A 17,520-nucleotide genomic window follows, 5' to 3' on the forward strand; every position below is an offset into this window, starting at 1 on the left:
ATGTGGAGCATCTTTTCCCATGCTTATTTGCCATCTCTGTATCTTCTTTGGTGAGGTGTTTGTTTAGGTCTTTTGCCTGTTTTTTAATTAGATGGTTTATTCCCTTACTGTTGGGTTTTAAGAGTTCTTTGTGTATTTTGGGTAACAGTCCTTTATCAGATATGTCTGTGGCTTGTCTTCTCATTCTCTTGACTGTGCTTCTTTTCACACACCAGAAGGGAGCACAATGTAGGTGCTCTCCCATCTTGGCAGGGACCCTTTGCATTCTTGCCTTCTCTTCCCCAGACGACTGGAAAAGCTCACATTTTTTGTACCCATCAGTGGTTCCCTTGAGATCCAGAATATGTTTATGTGAAAGAAAAAGGCATGAATTTGTCTTATCTTGAATACTGAATTTGTTTTTTTTCTCGCTCTTCACATTCTCAAATATCAATTTACCTTGCCCTTCCGTAAAAGATCTTCAGGGTGAGAGGATTTGCTAACTCTTCATTCAACATGTAGTTATTGAGTCCACCATTGCAATATGTCCTTTTGGGCACACAAGATGGGAAAAACAGTGGAGTGAAAGATAATGCATGATATAGTGTGATGTGAGACAATAAAAAATAGCCAACACTCAGTGCTTACTGTGCAAGTCTGAATGGTGTGAATGTTCTCTCTATTAATCATTTTACCCTCAGGATAACCAGGGAAATGCAATTATTATCCCCATTTTGCAGTCTGGGAAACTAAGGCACTCAGAGGTTAAGTAATTTGGCAAAGTCACACAATTAATAATCAGCTGACGCACGGCACAGGGAGATCAGCTTGGTGCTTTGTGACCACCTAGAGGGGTGAGATAGGGAGGGTGGGAGGGAGACGCAAGAGGGAGGGGATATGGGGATATATGTACACGTATAGCTGATTCACTTTGTCATACAGCAGAAACCAACACAACATTGTAAAGCATTTATACTCCAATAAAGATGTTAAAAAATAAATAAATAAAAAGTAACCGGCTGAGCCGAGATTTGCCATTACGATGTGTAAATCGTATTTCCTGTTCACAAGTTGTTTGTATTTTAGTTAAGACAGCCCACATACAAATGAGAAATTAATAGTCCCTCTTTTAGATTTTAATTCTGAGATTTTTTTTTTAAGCCTAACACCTGTTGGCCGGGTTAAGTACCCTCTTCTTTCTGATCCTGCAACACTCTGTACATGTGTATTTTATGAATTCAATTTGTTGAGCATTTGTGCATGCGTGTTTGTGTGTGTGTGTGCACGTCCCCGTGCATATTATGCTTATTCCATGCTCTAGGGCATTTGGAGGCCCAGCCTGTCATTCTTTTCTCCATCAGGGCCTAGCAGAGTGCCTGATAAACACATACATCTAGATTTAGTTGAGTGATTGGTTAAGACTCATTCTGTTCTCTTTCCTTCTTTAGTTCTGATGTACATGAACAGGGGCCTGTAAAGCTCTTGTCACGAGGCCGTCGTGCTCTCAGAACTGACTGCATTTTCTGTTTGCAGGGATCGTGCTTGTTGCCATTAATCCTTACGAACAGCTGCCAATCTATGGCCAAGATGTCATCTATGCCTACAGTGGCCAAAACATGGGGGATATGGACCCTCACATCTTCGCTGTGGCCGAGGAAGCCTACAAGCAGATGGCCAGGTAAGAATAACCTCAGCCCGGAAGTCCTCCTGGGTAGAGTCAGAGGGAAGAAAAGGGAGTTTCTGCCTTCTTCGGCTGCCTTTTCTCAGTGGTGGAGTGGTGATTCTGGGATTGAGGAAGAGTCTTGGGAGCCAAACCAGCTCAGGTTCTTTTTTTACCACGTTTCCTCATGTCTTCGTCGTCTTCTTGTGAACCTGAGCCTTGGCTTGGAGAACAGTGGCTCCTTAGACTTATTTCAGTTTTGAGCAATGCAGTTAATGCCTAGTGTGTCATCTCTCCTTGACTTTCTTTTGGCCTTCTCTCCTCCCCTCCAGGTGTAATGAATCCATTTTATACCGTCACCATTCATTTTGCAGATCTCACCGAAGGCTCCCTTTTGAAGGAACCAGGACTCTGACAACTTCTTGAGATGCCAGGCATTCGGGGCAGATACAGAAATTTCAAATTAGCAGTTATGCATCGTGGTTTCGGGTTTTTAGCCTGGAAGTGGAGTTCTGTTTAGGCACTTAAGCAGGTCTGATTTTCGAACTCTGAAAGATAGGTCCAGGTCTGTTTCGTCAGAAGGTGGGCTAGGTGAGTGTATTGGTCAGGGTTCTACAGGGCAACGGAACCAATATGGAGTGTGTGTGTGCGCGCACGTGCGTGTGTGTGTATGTAAAGAGAGGGATTTTTATCTTAAGGAATTGGCTCATGCAATCGTGGAGGCTTGGCATGTCCAAAATCTGCAGGGTAGGCTGGCAGGCTGGAGATCCAGGGGAAAAATACTGCATTTTGAGTCTGAAGGCTTTCTACTAGCAGAATTCTCTTCGGTGGGGATGTCAAATGTTTTTCTCTTATGATCTTCAACTGCTTGGGTGAGGCCCACCCAAGTCCACTGATGTAAATGTTCATTTCATCTAGAAAAGAGCACCTTCATAGCAGTAAACATAGTCAAACAGACTAATGTTTGACCAAATGTCTGGGAACTGTGGCCTAACCAAGTTGACACATAAAATTAACCACCACAGTGTTGGTCTTGAACTGTCAACATATAGTATAGGGAAAGAGAGTTTTACCAAAGTTTTGGTGGAAATGCATTTTTCCAATTAACAGAAAAATGCTGGATCCTTTCAGCTAAATCTTTTTTGCCACCTCTAGAGAATATCTTACAGAGCTAGCAGGAAAGGTAGGAGTCCTTTGTGGGGAGGAGGGCTGCTTAGGCTAATTTAGTGAGAGGACTGAGAAAGAATCCCACTCAAGGTGGTCTGTGCTTCGGTGGATATCAGGGTGTAATTTTCAGCCCAATGAAAATTTCCATGAGGAAAGACTGTTATATAAGTTTCCTTACTAATTTATAATGTTTTATTGCTGGCTGTGGAGATCAGTATGTAAAAGGTCTGTTTCCTTATGGATACACAGTGACCGTATTCAATATAAGCAGTGATTGGAAAACAGCAATATAATAAGTAGAATGATCTAAAACCATTTTATTTCTCCCAAATGTTATAGATTGTGGAGCTAAAATGGTCATGACCTTTGATCTCTCTGATGCCATAAAGCGACCGCACACTATGTTCATCTGCTATCAGGGCTTGACCTGGAGTCGCTTAGCTTGGTAAGCTGTTGAGGCACACACCTCTGGACTGAAGTGTAAGTTCAAGGTCAGATCACGTGTGGAGAAGGATGAGGGGTAGCGTGATGCAGCACACGGCCTCGCTCAGGTGTATGCACAGTGGAGGGGGACCTGGGGTCTGGACAGGCTTCTACATCTTGGGAGGATCACTTAAACCAAGTCATCATTTGCTTCATGTGAAGAAGATTATCCTTCCTCCTTTATGGATGGTTTCTTTATGGCTCTAAAATGGAAGGTGAGTATGGCCTGGTTCTGACGACTTCCTTCCATGCTAAAAGTTCCGCCAGCTCCCTGAGACTTGTCCTTTCATGGATGTCATTGATGTTTGTTTTTCATTCCATTCTCCTTTTCTAGCCAGTTGCACTTAGATGTATCAGAAGTTGCTGTTCTTTATCAGACTTCTTGAGGCTCCCCTACAGCTTTGAGAAACATCTAGCCTCCACTTTTATCCATACCATAGATCCTTTTGATTAAATACCTCCCTTCCTTTCTGTGCCGGAAGCTGTGCTCTTGGGTTATTTCACTTGTTTGGGTCCTTGTTCACACCTGTTAGAGGGAAAGGGCAGGTGTGGGCATCCAGGGTGTGGTGATATGATCTTGCCTATGGTAATGCATTTGATGATTAAGGGGTTTGGATGTTAAAGTTGGACAAGGAGTTGCTTCCTCAAGGATTTTCTTTAAAGTGCTAAGGTTTATTCGTTTTACCCACTGAGTCCTAGGGTAGCCAAATAATTTTGCTGAAATTCTTGTGCAGTTTTTGCTCATGAACGTGCATTAGAAGCATAAGGCCAGCACACGTGGCCACAGGAGAGAGGAGCTATTTTTGTATAAGTTCTGTTGTCAGCAGCTCATGGTTCCTGCTATTGATCTGAGAGGCATATTAGAAGCCCCAGCAGAATCTTTGCAGGGAAAGAGGGAGACCCACTGGTCAGATGCAGGGACGGTTTTTTGCTGCATTTCCATTATGGGCCTTCTCTGTCAACTTTGAATACTAGAACACGTTCATTTAACAATACTTGCCAACTGTACTGTGCTCTTCCTGACTCGTCAGCAGTTTTTGAAATAATTGTTCTGTGGATCAAGTAGCCACAGTCTAACACAGTTTGCTTTGAATCTGAGCCTCCATAACCGCTGGGCAAAATAAAGGTACAAGAAACTGAAGTTAATGACTCCCAGTCTTCTGTGACTCTGAGTCAGTTGGCCTTGGACTCAGCAGTTCTTTCTCTTGATTCACTGGGGACTGGATTTTCTTTCTTCATGTCGTTCACACTGGGACACTCCAATTCTTGATGCTTTGAGTGTGTGGGAGGAGTCTGTCAAAGCTCGAAGGGATAAATCCAGACCTTCATCCCCATCCTGAGGTTTCCACCCAGAATCTTGTGCTGGATGGAAAGGTTGAGGAGACACAATAACAAGATGATTGGTTCATTGTCCCTATATCCCTGTTGACTTCAAGACTAGGCTTGAGAGTAAGCGGAGATTCACAGTGAATAAAAAGGCTAAGCTAGTATAAAACATCAAATTCGTGAATTCTGTCTTCCACATAAGAGACTATAGTTCCCGTGAGAAAGGAGACTGACCGCGGCTTTATTTCTGCTCCTCCCTTGTTCAGGATCCGAAATGCCCATTCCCTCATTTATACCTCCCCTGATTCCAGCCTCAGCTCCTGTGTTAAGTCATATCAGCCAACGTTTGTGAAGTATCAATTATTTGATAGGCTGCTTCCCGAATGAACACTAAGAAATGTGAGACCACTCCCCACTTCTTAAGGCGCCAACAGTCTAGTCTGGTTGGAGAGAGAGGACACAGTAGGCCAAAAAGCCTGTAACTGCAGGAAGTGTAAATTGAAGCCATGCTCGGCGTTGTTTGAATTGAGTTTGGAGATGATTGTCACACCTGGGCCAAGAAAACTGTAGCATTTAAGCTGGATCTTGATGAATTGGTAGGATGTGTAGAGTGAGAAGCAGAACTCTAGGTGGGTGGAGTAGAGTGATCAATACCCTAACAGTGGGGCATCAACAAGTGCGGTCACAAAACCACAGTGACATAGTGCTTCACACCCCCTAGGATGTTTGTCATCAGAAAGACATAACAACAAGAATTGGCAAAGATGTGGAGAAATTAGAATCCTCATACGCTGCTGGTGGGAATGTAAAATGGTGCAGCTGCTTTGTAAAATAGTCCCAGCAGTTCTTCAGAAGGTTAGACAGAGTTACCACGGGAGTCAGCAATTCTACTCTTATGTATGTACCCAAGAGAAATGAAAACGTGTTCACCCAGAACCTCATCCACAAACATTCATAGCAGAATTATTCACAGTAGCCAAAAGGTGGGGAAAAAACTAAATATCCATCAGCTGACCAATGGATAAAGTGTGGTTATAGCCATACAGTGGAATATTATTTGGTACATGAAAAGGAGCAAAATACTGATACAGGGATGAACCTTGAAAATATGCTAAGTGAAAGAAGCCAGACATAAAAGAAGCCGTACTGTGCGATTCCCCTTACATGAAATGTCCAGAGTAGACAAATATGTAGAGAGAGGTAGGTTAGTATTTGCCTAGGGCTGGAGGTTTGAGGGGAATGGGGAGTGACTGCTGATGAGGATGTCTTGTTTTTTTTAAGTGGTGGCGACGGTGGGGGGCGGGTGATGAAAATTTTCTGCAGCTGATTGTGTGGGTGGGTGCACAGCTCTGCAGATGCCCTGAAACCCACTGAATTGTGTACTTTAAATGGGTGAATCGTGTGTTCAGTGAACTATATCTCAAAAAAGCTATTATTCACAAAAGGCATGGTTAGGGAACCAGCACCCAGGAAAGCTTAACCTATGTGGTAAGTGCGTCTGCGTCGGGGGTGTGTGGACGGTACAGTTAGAGGCAGGGTGGCCAGACGGTGGAGGCCTCTGAAGGCCGGAGTGAACTTTGGGAGAAAAGCGTGTTCTGTTATCAAAGGGTACAGAGATGGTCAGACGACTCTTGGAAACCCTGGATTAATCAAGTGAACCTTCAAGGCAGGGGGCTTCTCAGGGTAGTTATGTTGACATGCATTCTGGAGTCTCCAGTCTCCACGATGGGGATGCATTATGCTGGGTTTGCAAATCATATTTAGACACAAAACTGTCTTCAAGGACTCTTTGGGAAATGATGGCCTAGAGCAATGGATACATTTTAGAGCCTGTTAGATAAAGAGATAATATGACACAAGGGATGTTCAAAGACCAATTTTTCTCTGATGGGCCCTATTTCAAAATCGCTTCCTTCTCTCCATATTCCTATACCATTTCCAAGGATGAGAACACCTTCTCATGAGTAGTTTAGATTCTTGCGGAAATACCTTGCCTGTTTCAATGACCTCTGTGTAATGATTGATGGTAGATGCTGAAGCTGGAATTCAGACCCGGTCTCTGCCCCGAAGCCCTTTGTACCTGCTGAGAAGCTGTACTCCCTCCATCACTGGTGCCTGTCGACTGGCCCCAGGTAGTCTTCCCAAAACAGAGCAAACTCTGGTCCTCAGGACCATGAGGACCGAAGGACAGACCTTTTGCCTTAATGTTTCAAAAGTGTCTAAATTCCAGAGTGAGATTAGAGTTTCGGTGTATTTTGTAGCTCTGCTGGTAGGAGTGGGCCACCTTCTTGTGCTCCCCAGGTCTGATCCTTTTTTTTTTTTTTTTTTTTTTTTTTACCTTTTGTGTTCTTTCCTGAAAGAGAGTGGGGACACTGTAGAGCAAATTCATTTGCTCGGGTAGCCAGGGTAATAGAACACACACATTTCCATCTGGCTCTGCGGTGCTGCTGAGCTGTGACTAATAGTGAAAGATGGGACCGCTCCTGTTTGGGGTCCCGGGGAGGGGAAGTGCAGCTCGGCCCACCTGTGGCAGCCGATTGAAACCTGCCCCCACCTGTGGGAGTGCTCCAAGAGAAATCCTGACTGTGGAGATGTGTTGCAGAGGGAGAGAGGTAATGAGAAAGTTCTACATTTTCCATCTTCAGAGGTCAAAAAAGAAAAAATAGAATTGACAACTTTATCTTCCTGGTCGTTGGGGTGGCATACTCTGGGATAGACAAGAACGGACTCAGGAGATTTCAGCATCTCTTTTGGGCTGCAGACTCTGTGGAATTTGGATCTTTGGGAAAATAATTTTTTAAAAGAACTGCAGGGACTTCCCTGGTGGCGCAGTAGTTGAGAGTCCGCCTGCCGATGCAGGGGACACGGGTTCGTGCCCCGGTCCGGGAGGATCCCACATGGGCCCGTGACCCATGGCCGCTGAGCCTGCGCGTCCGGAGCCTGTGCCCCGCAACGGGAGAGGCCACAACAGTGAGAGGCCCGTGTACCACAAAAAAAAAAAAAAAGAACTGCACGTAAGTGACCGAAATTCACACTTTGCTTTGAGATCAAGTTTTAACTAGAATGATGTCAGTTTCTTTCTTCCTTTTTGATGTAAGGTAGTTTATTATTCTGGGTTGTATAGTTTGGGGAAGTTTGGGATGTGAAGTACTTTCTGATTGAGCCTCATGTTTTCAGTGTTGAGAGCAGAGCCAGGTTTTGTTTCTCTGTAAGATGTTTGCTGTATGGGAGTGTCCAGGGGTCTGTCCCTGGCGATGTCTCTCCCACCTACTGTGTGTCCATGCACAAACCCTTCGGGGCCTGTGGTTCTCAGTGAGTCCACCCTTTAAGGAGAATAGTGGCATCACCTCAGAGAGGGATTTGGACCTGCGAGAGGTCATGAGGAACCTTTAAAACCCGTTGAGTGCTATAAAAATTGGGGGAGCTGATGTTAAAGCTGACGGACAGCTTCCTTGGCTGTCGTTGAACACAAGTGACGGCATCGCTGGGGAGGTCAGTGGTTAGGGAGCAGTGACTTCCTGGATTTTTACAGTAAAGTCTGAAGCTGTGACTTCATTCAGCCCTGACTTTTGGCTGCAGTTTTGCTTTCCTTCCCATTCCTTATGATTTCGGGTCAGGGCTAGGTTGCTTTAGGACAAGGTATAGGAGATGTTCAAGATGTCTGAACACAGGAATGACTTTGTCTCCTCTCTGCCATTATCTCATTTCTCGAACATGCCCTGGGTAGTTAGTTCCCTTTGTTCAGATTCTTCCCAGGGTGCTGTCTTCCCCAGGCTCTTCTCCTGCACTTACTCCTCCCTGCTTCCCTCATCTCCTCTCCATGCCCCCCTGCTCAGCCATGCCTGTACACCCCTCTCCCTCCCCACGGGATGCCCCAGCACCGAGGTCGATAGCATCATTTGATCCTTTATAATCTCTTAGACTGTATAGTTTCTTTATATTTCTACCTACCCTGTTTAAAATTCTAGTTATATTATTTAGATTTGAGTGTAGGGGAAAGTTAAGTATGCAGTGAATGTGGCTAATTATGACATCCCTGTGTTAAAAGAAATTGATGGTAAGTGTATATTGTCATCTCCTTTTAAAATTGTGAGTTTAGAAAAGAATAGGACTGGATCACTTCTGTGACACTGCAGAGGTCATGAATGTTACTAATAGTCAAGTCCCATATCAAAAATCATAGAGCTGAAAGATACTTCATTTTGTTAGTAACCACTTTTTATCTTACCTGGGGAATGACGTCATGTTAGGAAAGGGCCTGCAGTCATTTGGTAGGAACTGGCTAAGCTGTAGGGACACTGGAGACCGCATCCCCGCCACTGGTCCTTTGGGTGCTGCTTGACCATTCCTAGTCCACGTAGCTCTGTCTCTCAAGCGTGTTCCATTTTTAACAGCTTTCATCGTCGGGAATTTCTCCATCACGCAGCACTCCACTCGTCTCCAGTCGCCTTCACCTGTGGCTCTGAGCTCTGTCCTGAGCAGCCGCACAGGACAGTGAGCACTTCCTTACACGTGGCAGCCCCCTCCCGACTCTGGCTGAGCATCCTGGCTCCCACAGCCATTCCTTCTGAGCATAGCTTTCAGTCCCTCTCCCACTGTGGGTCGCCCCTGAACACCATCCGGTCTTTCTCTCTGATGTCCGTGGTCTCTGAATGCGGTCTGCCAGGAGAGGCGAAGAGTTCCTCCTTACAGAGAGTTTCTGTTACAGAGCCGACAATTGCACTGACTTGGCAGGCATTTCATATTGCTGATTTTTACTAAGTTTGCAAGCTGTCAAATTCCTATTTCCCCTCCCCCTGCCCACATATGCACAAGAATTATTTTATTACCACTGTAACGAGGTTTAATTGACTAGCAATAAGCTGCACCTATTGAAAGTGCAGTTACATTAAATTGCACGTACAGTCTGACAGATTTTGACATATGCGTACACCCACGAAACCATCACCATGATCCAGGTAATGAATATTCCCTTAACTTCGAAAAGTTTCTCCTTCTAAGATATGTTTCCCTCATTCTGCAGCTTGCACAATTGATTTTTTATATGCTGAGCAGGATTCAGAGTTACCTGTATTAAATTTCACCTTTTGTCCCTGTGTTCCAATATTCCAGGATATCTCTTTGAGTCTTGATTATTGCATTTGATATTTTAAGTCTCCTTGGCTTGATGCATGTGCAAATTTAACAGATCTTTTGCTTCCGTCCTTATCTATAGATGAGGAGATGTTAACCCGGCTGGATTGCTATAACATGCTGGGAGCAGTTCTTTGACTAAGAACTGATAATTTAATCTAATAGAAATAAAAACTTAGGTCCTTACCTGTATTTTAAATTGTGTTAAAACCTGTGCGCACCAGGTTGGTCAGGCGTGATTTTCAGGGGCTCATGTCTGAGGAGGTGGGCACGCCAGACCCCAGTTAGCAGCCCAGCCTCACTGCTTCCTTCCCGTGTTTCACCTGGTCATGTTCTTTCACCTGAGTTCCTCCATTTCCTCAGCTGAAGCAAGAGGATCGTCGTGTGTACTTCCGTCCTCGGGTTATTGTAAGAGATAACCGGCCCCTGAGCAGCTGTCCCGCGCCGGGCAGGACCCAGTGGACACGCTCTCGAGCTTCCCCCCGCGTTGTCGTTACCCAGCCTGGTTCTGCTGTCAGAGTCACACTCGTCACCTCACACGGGCTGCTTTCAGAATTCATAGTGGTGCTGACATGTGAATAAGATTTCGTTTTACACGGTGTCTGAAATAATTTTCAGTGAAAAAAAGCTGGTAAAATATGAAGCCTAGCAGGATGAAATGACATTTCTGTTTACATCATGCTAATGCCTTCACACCACGTTAGCTACTCTTTTTTTAACTGCGTGTCTTTACATTTATTTCCCGAAAGACAGAGTGGCCGTGGACCTCATGTGCTCACGTGCCCAAGTTTAGTAGGAGAGGAAGGTGCCGTAAAGCGCAGCAGCTCGGCATCCAGGGACAGGACTGCCTTGGCTCTCAGAACAGAGGAGCCGTGTGACCTTGGCAAGCCACTTAACCTTATTTTGCATCAGTGCCTGCGTCTTTAACATGGGGATAAATAGTGTCTAAATCACCAGATTGTTAGAATTAAATTAGTTGATAAATGAAAAGTGCTTAGAATGATTTCTGGCACAGAGTAAGTGTTCAGTAAGTGTCTGATACAGTGGTGGTTGTGATAATCTGGTGATAAATAATACTGATGATTTGATAAGTAATGTCATTATCATTTCATAGTGTCCAAAGGAAAGAAGTGCTGGAAGGAGACATCAGGGCTGAGCTGGATTCCCTTTATAGGTCGCCCTCAGAGAACAGATGGTCCTTCAGGCCCAAGGGAATAGTAGAAGGCTGGCCATTCCACGTGATTAGCAATGTTCTTTTGGATTTATAGGCTTGTGTTTGAAATTAGAATTAAAGAAGTTTATAGGTTGTTGCTCATCTGTCTAGAGGAAATACAGCATCAGTGGCACTATGTCTAAACCTATTTTTTGTCATATACAGAAAACCAACAGCTTTGAGTTTTGAACTTAAAGTGAAGTTGCACTGTTTGTTACTCGCTCAGCAGCTCCTAGAACAGTGTTAGAATGTGGACACCACTGCCCTTCGGTGATGGAATCTGTAAGCTTAAGCAAAAGGAAAGTAATACAATACACTGCAGGAACCAAGTGATTATTCGATTGCTTTTATAGGCAGTTGCTTGAGAGACAGCCTGCCTGATATCACTAACTGAGCGTGTGGTGGAGGCCGGAAAAACAGTTTTCCCCATTTTTGGATTGGGTTGTTTGTTTTTTTGTTTTTGAGCTACATGAGCTGCTTGTAAATTTTGGAAATTAATCCTTTGTCGGTTGCTTCATTTGCAAATATTTTCTCCCATTCTGAGGGTTGTCTTTTGGTCTTGTTTATGGTTTCCTTGGCTGTGCAAAAGCTTTGAAGTTTATTAGGTCCCATTTGTTTATTTTTGTTTCTATTTCCATTTCTCTAGGAGGTGGGTCAAAAAGGATCTTGCTGTGATTTATGTCATAGAGTGTTCTGCCTGTGTTTTCCTCTAAGAGTTTTATAGTTTCTGGCAGCTCAATAACAACAAAACAAACAACCCAATCCAAAAATGGGCAGAAGACCTAAATAGACATTTCTCCAAAGAAGATATACAGACTGCCAACAAACACATGAAAGAATGCTCAACATCGTTAATCATTAGGGAAATGCAAATCAAAACTACAATGAGGTATCATCTCACACCAGTCAGCATGGCCATCTTCAAAAAATCTAGAAACAATAAATGCTGGAGAGGGTGTGGAGAAAAGGGAACACTCCTGCACTGCTGGTGGGAATGTGAATTGGTACAGCCACTATGGAGAACAGTATGGAGGTTCCTTAAAAAACTACAAATAGAACTACCATATAACCCAGCAATCCCGGTACTGGGCATATACCCTGAGAAAACCATAATTCAAAAAGAGTCATGTACCAAAATGTTCATTGCAGCTCTATGTACAATAGCCCGGAGATGGAAACATCATCGGATGAATGGATAAAGAAGTTGTGGCACATATATACAATGCAATATTACTCAGCCATAAAAAGAAACGAAATTGAGCTATTTGTAATGAGGTGGATAGACCTAGAGTCTGTCATACAGAGTGAAGTAAGTCACAAAGAGAAAGACAAATACCATATGCTAACACATAGATATGGAATTTAAGAAAAATAAATGTCATGAAGAACCTAGGGGTAAGACAGGAGTAAAGACACAGACCTACTGGAGAATGGACTTGAGGATATGGGGGGGGGGAAGGGTGAGCTGTGACAAAGCGAGAGAGAGGCATGGACATATATACACTACCAAGCGTAAGGTAGATAGCTAGTGGGAAGCAGCCGCATAGCACAGGGAGATCAGCTCGGTGCTTTGTGACTGCCTGGAGGGGTGGGATAGGGAGGGTGGGAGGGAGGGAGACTCAAGAGGGAAGAAATATGGGAACATATGTATAACTGATTCACTTTGTTATAAAGTAGAAACTAACACACCATTGTAAAGCAATTATACTCCAATAAAGATGTTAAAAAAACAAAAACAAAAACAAAAACAAAACACAGGTTTTCCCAAGTGGATGGAAGTGAGACTCGGTCACTTCTGGTCCCTGCGGTGGTGCATCAGTTGGTTAGAGCAACGGTCTGCTGGGGCACATTGGTTTTTGGAAGATTCACTGGCATGTGGGAAGAAAATATTAGAACTTTATTTTTCACAATCTTTTAAGGTTTAAAATTCTGTTGGTGTATCTCTTATAATATGCACAGTGTATTAGTACAGTAGCACAGAAAGTAATTTATGAATACATACTTCAGGGGCAGCTTGCTCACAGTTTTCCTAATAGGGGAAAGAGGACTAGTTTCGTGTCCAGGGCAGTGTCTACACCCATAAATGCAGTTGTCTTTGTGGACTAGTTCATGGTCCCCAGAGGAAATCTGTCCCCTGGCCCCATAGTTCTTATTGGTGTGCTACCGTGGAAAGAAGGTGAGAGAAGGTGGCTGGCTCAGTGCAAGCCATCCCCATCATAGGAGACATATAAGGAAAACATGGCCATTATTCCTCTATCAGTGTCACTTTCCTAGACTGAGTTAAAGAGCACTGCTCTTTTAGTAGCTTTCTGATTACATCAGAACATAGGTTCTCATATAACAGTGGACAGTGTTTTGTCTCAAAAAAGAAAAAGAAGAAAGCCTTGGGGAGGTCCTTTATAATGGAGATAAATTGTTAGAATTGAATTTTAGTACTGGCCTTGCCCATGGAGGGAGTAAGCAGAGGTTACCCCAGATGACTCCATTTCAGAACCATGGAGAGAATTCCCCCCCCCCCCGCCCCCGCCAGACACACACACACCTGCTTTACTGAACCAGAATTTCAGGGGTGAAACCAAATTATCTCTTTAAAAAGCTCTACAACTGATTCAGAAAGGAGTAAGTCTTTGACAGGCGTTTGGGAAATTTTTAGAATAGATGAGTCTCTATGATTTGGGGGATTCAGAGCTGGTGCTCACAAGAAGAATCCGTGTCACAAGCTTTAATTGTCTCCTTAGCCTTTAAGCTCTGCTTGGTTGCTTTCAGCATCTCAGTATGACTTAAGGCTCTGAGAGTGAACTTTGATCAAGGAAAGAAGTTACAGAATTTGAAAGCCTGTTAGAAGGTAGAGGATCCTCCAAATGTAGCAGATGCCTAGCTTTTCCTGCCGTGATTCTCAACCCTGGCTGCACAGGAGAATCACGAGGGAGGTTCCAAACTAGCCATGGCCAGGCCTCACCCCCAGAGGTTGAGTTAATCAGATGGTGCTCAGGTGGTGATCTAAACACTTCCACGTGCTGTCTTAGTGAAGCAGTGTTGAGAACTTTGCTGAAACCGCCTGTGTAACTCAGGCGATCCACCTGGTCTTTGTCAACAGCAGAGTGTTGGGAAGTGAAGGGACTCTTCTGTGCACAGGTAACGTTGTAGAAAGCCTGCAGGCCATGCAGCACGTCCAGGAGAAGGCCCTGTGTTTATGTCCTTTAGAAGCACAGTGGGCAGATTTAAAAGCAAATGCTTTTTGAGTCCGCCTGGCTCCTGTCCCCATCATAGATCAATGATTTTGGAAGCCAGAGGAGGGGCACCTACACCAAAAGGTGATGGAAATTAATTCGGTCCTCTGTATTCCCAGAACTACAGAAGAAGATGCCTCATGGTCAATGACTTGCTTTTAAAAAGGTGTCCCTTTTGTTTAAAAGGGGAATTAACGTTCTTCAGAAGAGCAAGTACCAAGAGTACTTAGAAGTGTGGGATGTTTTTTTAGAAAATGCTGTGTAGGGCTTCCCCGGTGGCACAGTGGTTAAGAATCCGCCTGCCAAGGCAGGGCACATGGATTCGAGCCCTGGTCCCGGAAGATCCCACATGCCATGGAGCAAGTAAGCCTGTGCGCCACAACTACTGAGCCTGCCCTCTAGAGCCCGCGAGCCACAACTACTGAGCCCCCCTGCCACAACTACTGAAGCCCACGTGCCTAGAGCCCGTGCTCCACAACAAGAGAAGCCACCACAATGAGAAGCCTGCGCACCTCAACGAAGAGTAGCCCCTGCTCGTGGCAACTAGAGAAAGCCCACATGCAGCAATGAAGACCCAATGCAGCCAAAAATAAAATAAATAAAATAAATAAATTTTAGAAAAAGAAGAAGAAGAAAATGCCTTGTACCTAGTAAGAGAGGGATGAAGAGCAGGGGGACATCCTAGTATCCAGCGGCTTCCGATTAGTTATACTTAGTAGCTAGCAGTACTGTACCCCTAACGGTGTGGTTACTGAGAGGTTACTGGGGACCTGTTAATATAGGTGTGTGAACTGTGTGGAGTCTCGCTGCGTTTAGCTTAAATGTGGAGTACCAGTCTTCAGTTAAGATATTGGGGATCGATATATGCTCACTCCACGTGGTTTTGCTTCCCCACTGGGTCGTTGGGCTCCTAGAGTTTTATTCCATTTATCATTGCACATATTGGTCCATCATAATTGCCTGATGTGTAGGAATTCTAGCTCAGTAATCCAAAGCAGAGATTTTTCTTCCCAGTTGCATGAGGTTGTCATTTCTACAATGCTGTTCATTTTACTTCCTTGTATTTGTAGATATTCTTATTTTATTTTGCAGAGTATATTTCATGAAATGCATAGAATAACTAAGAGTTCCCTTCTTGGAGCTGGAAGGCTTTTGAGGTCAGATCTTCTGGGATAGGGGTTCCTTTTCAGCATCTTCAATGTTATGGTACCCAGTCTTTCTGGAAACTTCTAGTCTCCCTCATTGCACTGTTTGAAACTCAGAGGTGAGCAGATATCCTGCTGTCACTTACTCCCACCCTCGTTTTGGAGCAGCCACCAGAACAGATTGGTCTGGGAATGCACTTTAGTCTTTTCTCCTCTAAGTTAGACTCTTCCTGGTCTGGCTAGTGTTCCTCATGTGACGGTTCAGAATTCTGATTGACTTCCTTTGAGTATATTCCAGTTTTTCAGTGAACCCCATGAAATGTGGCATCCGTAATTAAGACAAGAGTGTAGATCCAGAGTGACCAGAGAAGGAGTCCGTGGCCATCTCCTGTTCTCCTGGGATATAAATACTTGGGGGCTGCATTAATAGAAATTTACTAATAGTTTCTTGCTGCGATGACTGATGAGTCAACCAAAATACATCCACACTGTGGCCTGGACGATGATCACAGTTAGGTACAACCATTGTGAAGTATGTTGCAGACCCACCCACCGTGGTTGTAGACCCTGTCCAGATCACATTGCTAGGTGGCAGTGTCCATTTTAGCATCCAGGTTTTCCTGTTCTCCTGTGCTCTTTCCTCTCTCTCTCTGAGTTGGGCTGATGATGCATTGTTTTTAGAACTAATCAAAGATGTCCTTGCTATCATGGTACTAAGCCAAAGTGACTGTTTCACAAAACACTGCAGAGTTTCTCACTTAGGAAGTCTGTAAGAAGAGAATGAGTGGTTTGCTCTTGAAGAAGTCGTCTGGAAGACACTTCTAAGTTTTGAGGAATAAGAAGCAAATTCTGCTTTCCGTCATCATCATCCTATGATTCACCCCTTTCCTCTTCCACCAGTCCTGGCATGCTGTCAGTCTTAAATGAAGGATACCAAAGCTGAACCTGGGCTTTCCCCTTGAGGCTTGGCTTCTTCCTTAGGCTGGCCCAGGGTTCCCCTAAGGCCGGAAGTGGGGGGTAAAGAGCCCAGGTTAGAAATGACACTGCCTGCCTCCCTTGGTGCCACTGTGTGCCTTCCTCCAGGCTCTTCTCGTCGCATCAGAAGCCTCTCCCGGTTCCCCTCACTTCACATCCTGAGTTTTCTTTGTCTGTGATTTACATTGAAACTGATGTTCACTTCCCCCCAGGCCTGGCTCTTGATTTTGGAATGGAAATTTAACACACTTTTAGTTCATTTCTCCACAGCCGCAGAGGGAACTTCAAGACAATTACCATGCTACCAAGACAATTAACATAATCGTAAATCATGTTCTGACAGTCAGAAGGTGAACTTGGGCACTTTTCCTTTGTCTTCGCCTACCTGTTATAACAATCCTAATCCTCCCGAGACAAATTAATCCTTTGAGTTGAGGAAGGAGAATGCCATGTAAAAGAAATGTAAAAGAGAAAAAAGTTTATTAGTGTATCTCAAAAATATTTCCCTACTTTATTGATAGGCATGATAACATGGAATGTTCCTTAAGATCGTAAGTGATGTATGAGCACTACTTAATCATTATTGCAGCACTAACTAAATTTCATAGGTTTGTCAGCGGAACCACAGAAGTCATGCATCTTGCCTAAGGCACATAGCAGGCAGTTGGCAGAGATGATATGAACCTGGGCCCCCGAATTCCAAACCCTGTGCTCTTGACCACTTTGATACCCTGCGTCCCCGGAAAAGATGATTCTTGGGTTTCTGGCTTGGGAAACTGGGTAGATAGAAGTTCTATCTGATGAGACCAGGAAGATGGGGGAAGGGAGTTAGGAGAGACACTCTGAAGGGTTGAAAATGAGTTTATTTGGGAACTGTTTCATTCAGGATCCCCCACCCCTGACATCCAAATAAAGCTATCTAGTTATTGAGTCTATGATGGAGGTGAGAGGTCTTTGCCTATAGGTGGGACTTAAAGCCTTGGGAGTGGATGATGTCATCGTGGGAGAGATTGTTGAGAAAAGTTCTCAGATCTAACCCCGAGGAAACTGAGCATTTGAAGATCTGGTCTGAAGAAGAACCTGTAGAGTGTGATGATCACCCCTTCTTACAGGTGATGGGTTTATGCCTCCTTCTTGGGGGCAGTTGGAAATGTGTGTAGGAGTTTTGTTTGGCACAGCTGGGCTGGGGGTGTGCAGTACTGTGCTGAT

At 44.3% G+C, this 17,520-nt stretch overlaps 1 protein-coding gene across 2 annotated transcripts in view; it reads left to right on the plus strand.

The window, feature by feature from the left end:
- The window catches only part of MYO5B (myosin VB), a 386,602-nt gene that overhangs the window by 179,206 nt on the left and 189,876 nt on the right, over window positions 1-17,520 (plus strand). For both annotated transcript variants that reach the window (XM_067699124.1, XM_067699125.1), the window contains exon 4: window positions 1,513-1,657. In XM_067699124.1, coding sequence (XP_067555225.1) covers window positions 1,513-1,657 — 145 coding nt within the window. The remainder of the gene's footprint in view (window positions 1-1,512; window positions 1,658-17,520) is intronic.

Source organism: Pseudorca crassidens, chromosome 12, assembly GCF_039906515.1.
Source record: "Pseudorca crassidens isolate mPseCra1 chromosome 12, mPseCra1.hap1, whole genome shotgun sequence".
Taxonomy (NCBI): domain Eukaryota; kingdom Metazoa; phylum Chordata; class Mammalia; order Artiodactyla; family Delphinidae; genus Pseudorca; species Pseudorca crassidens.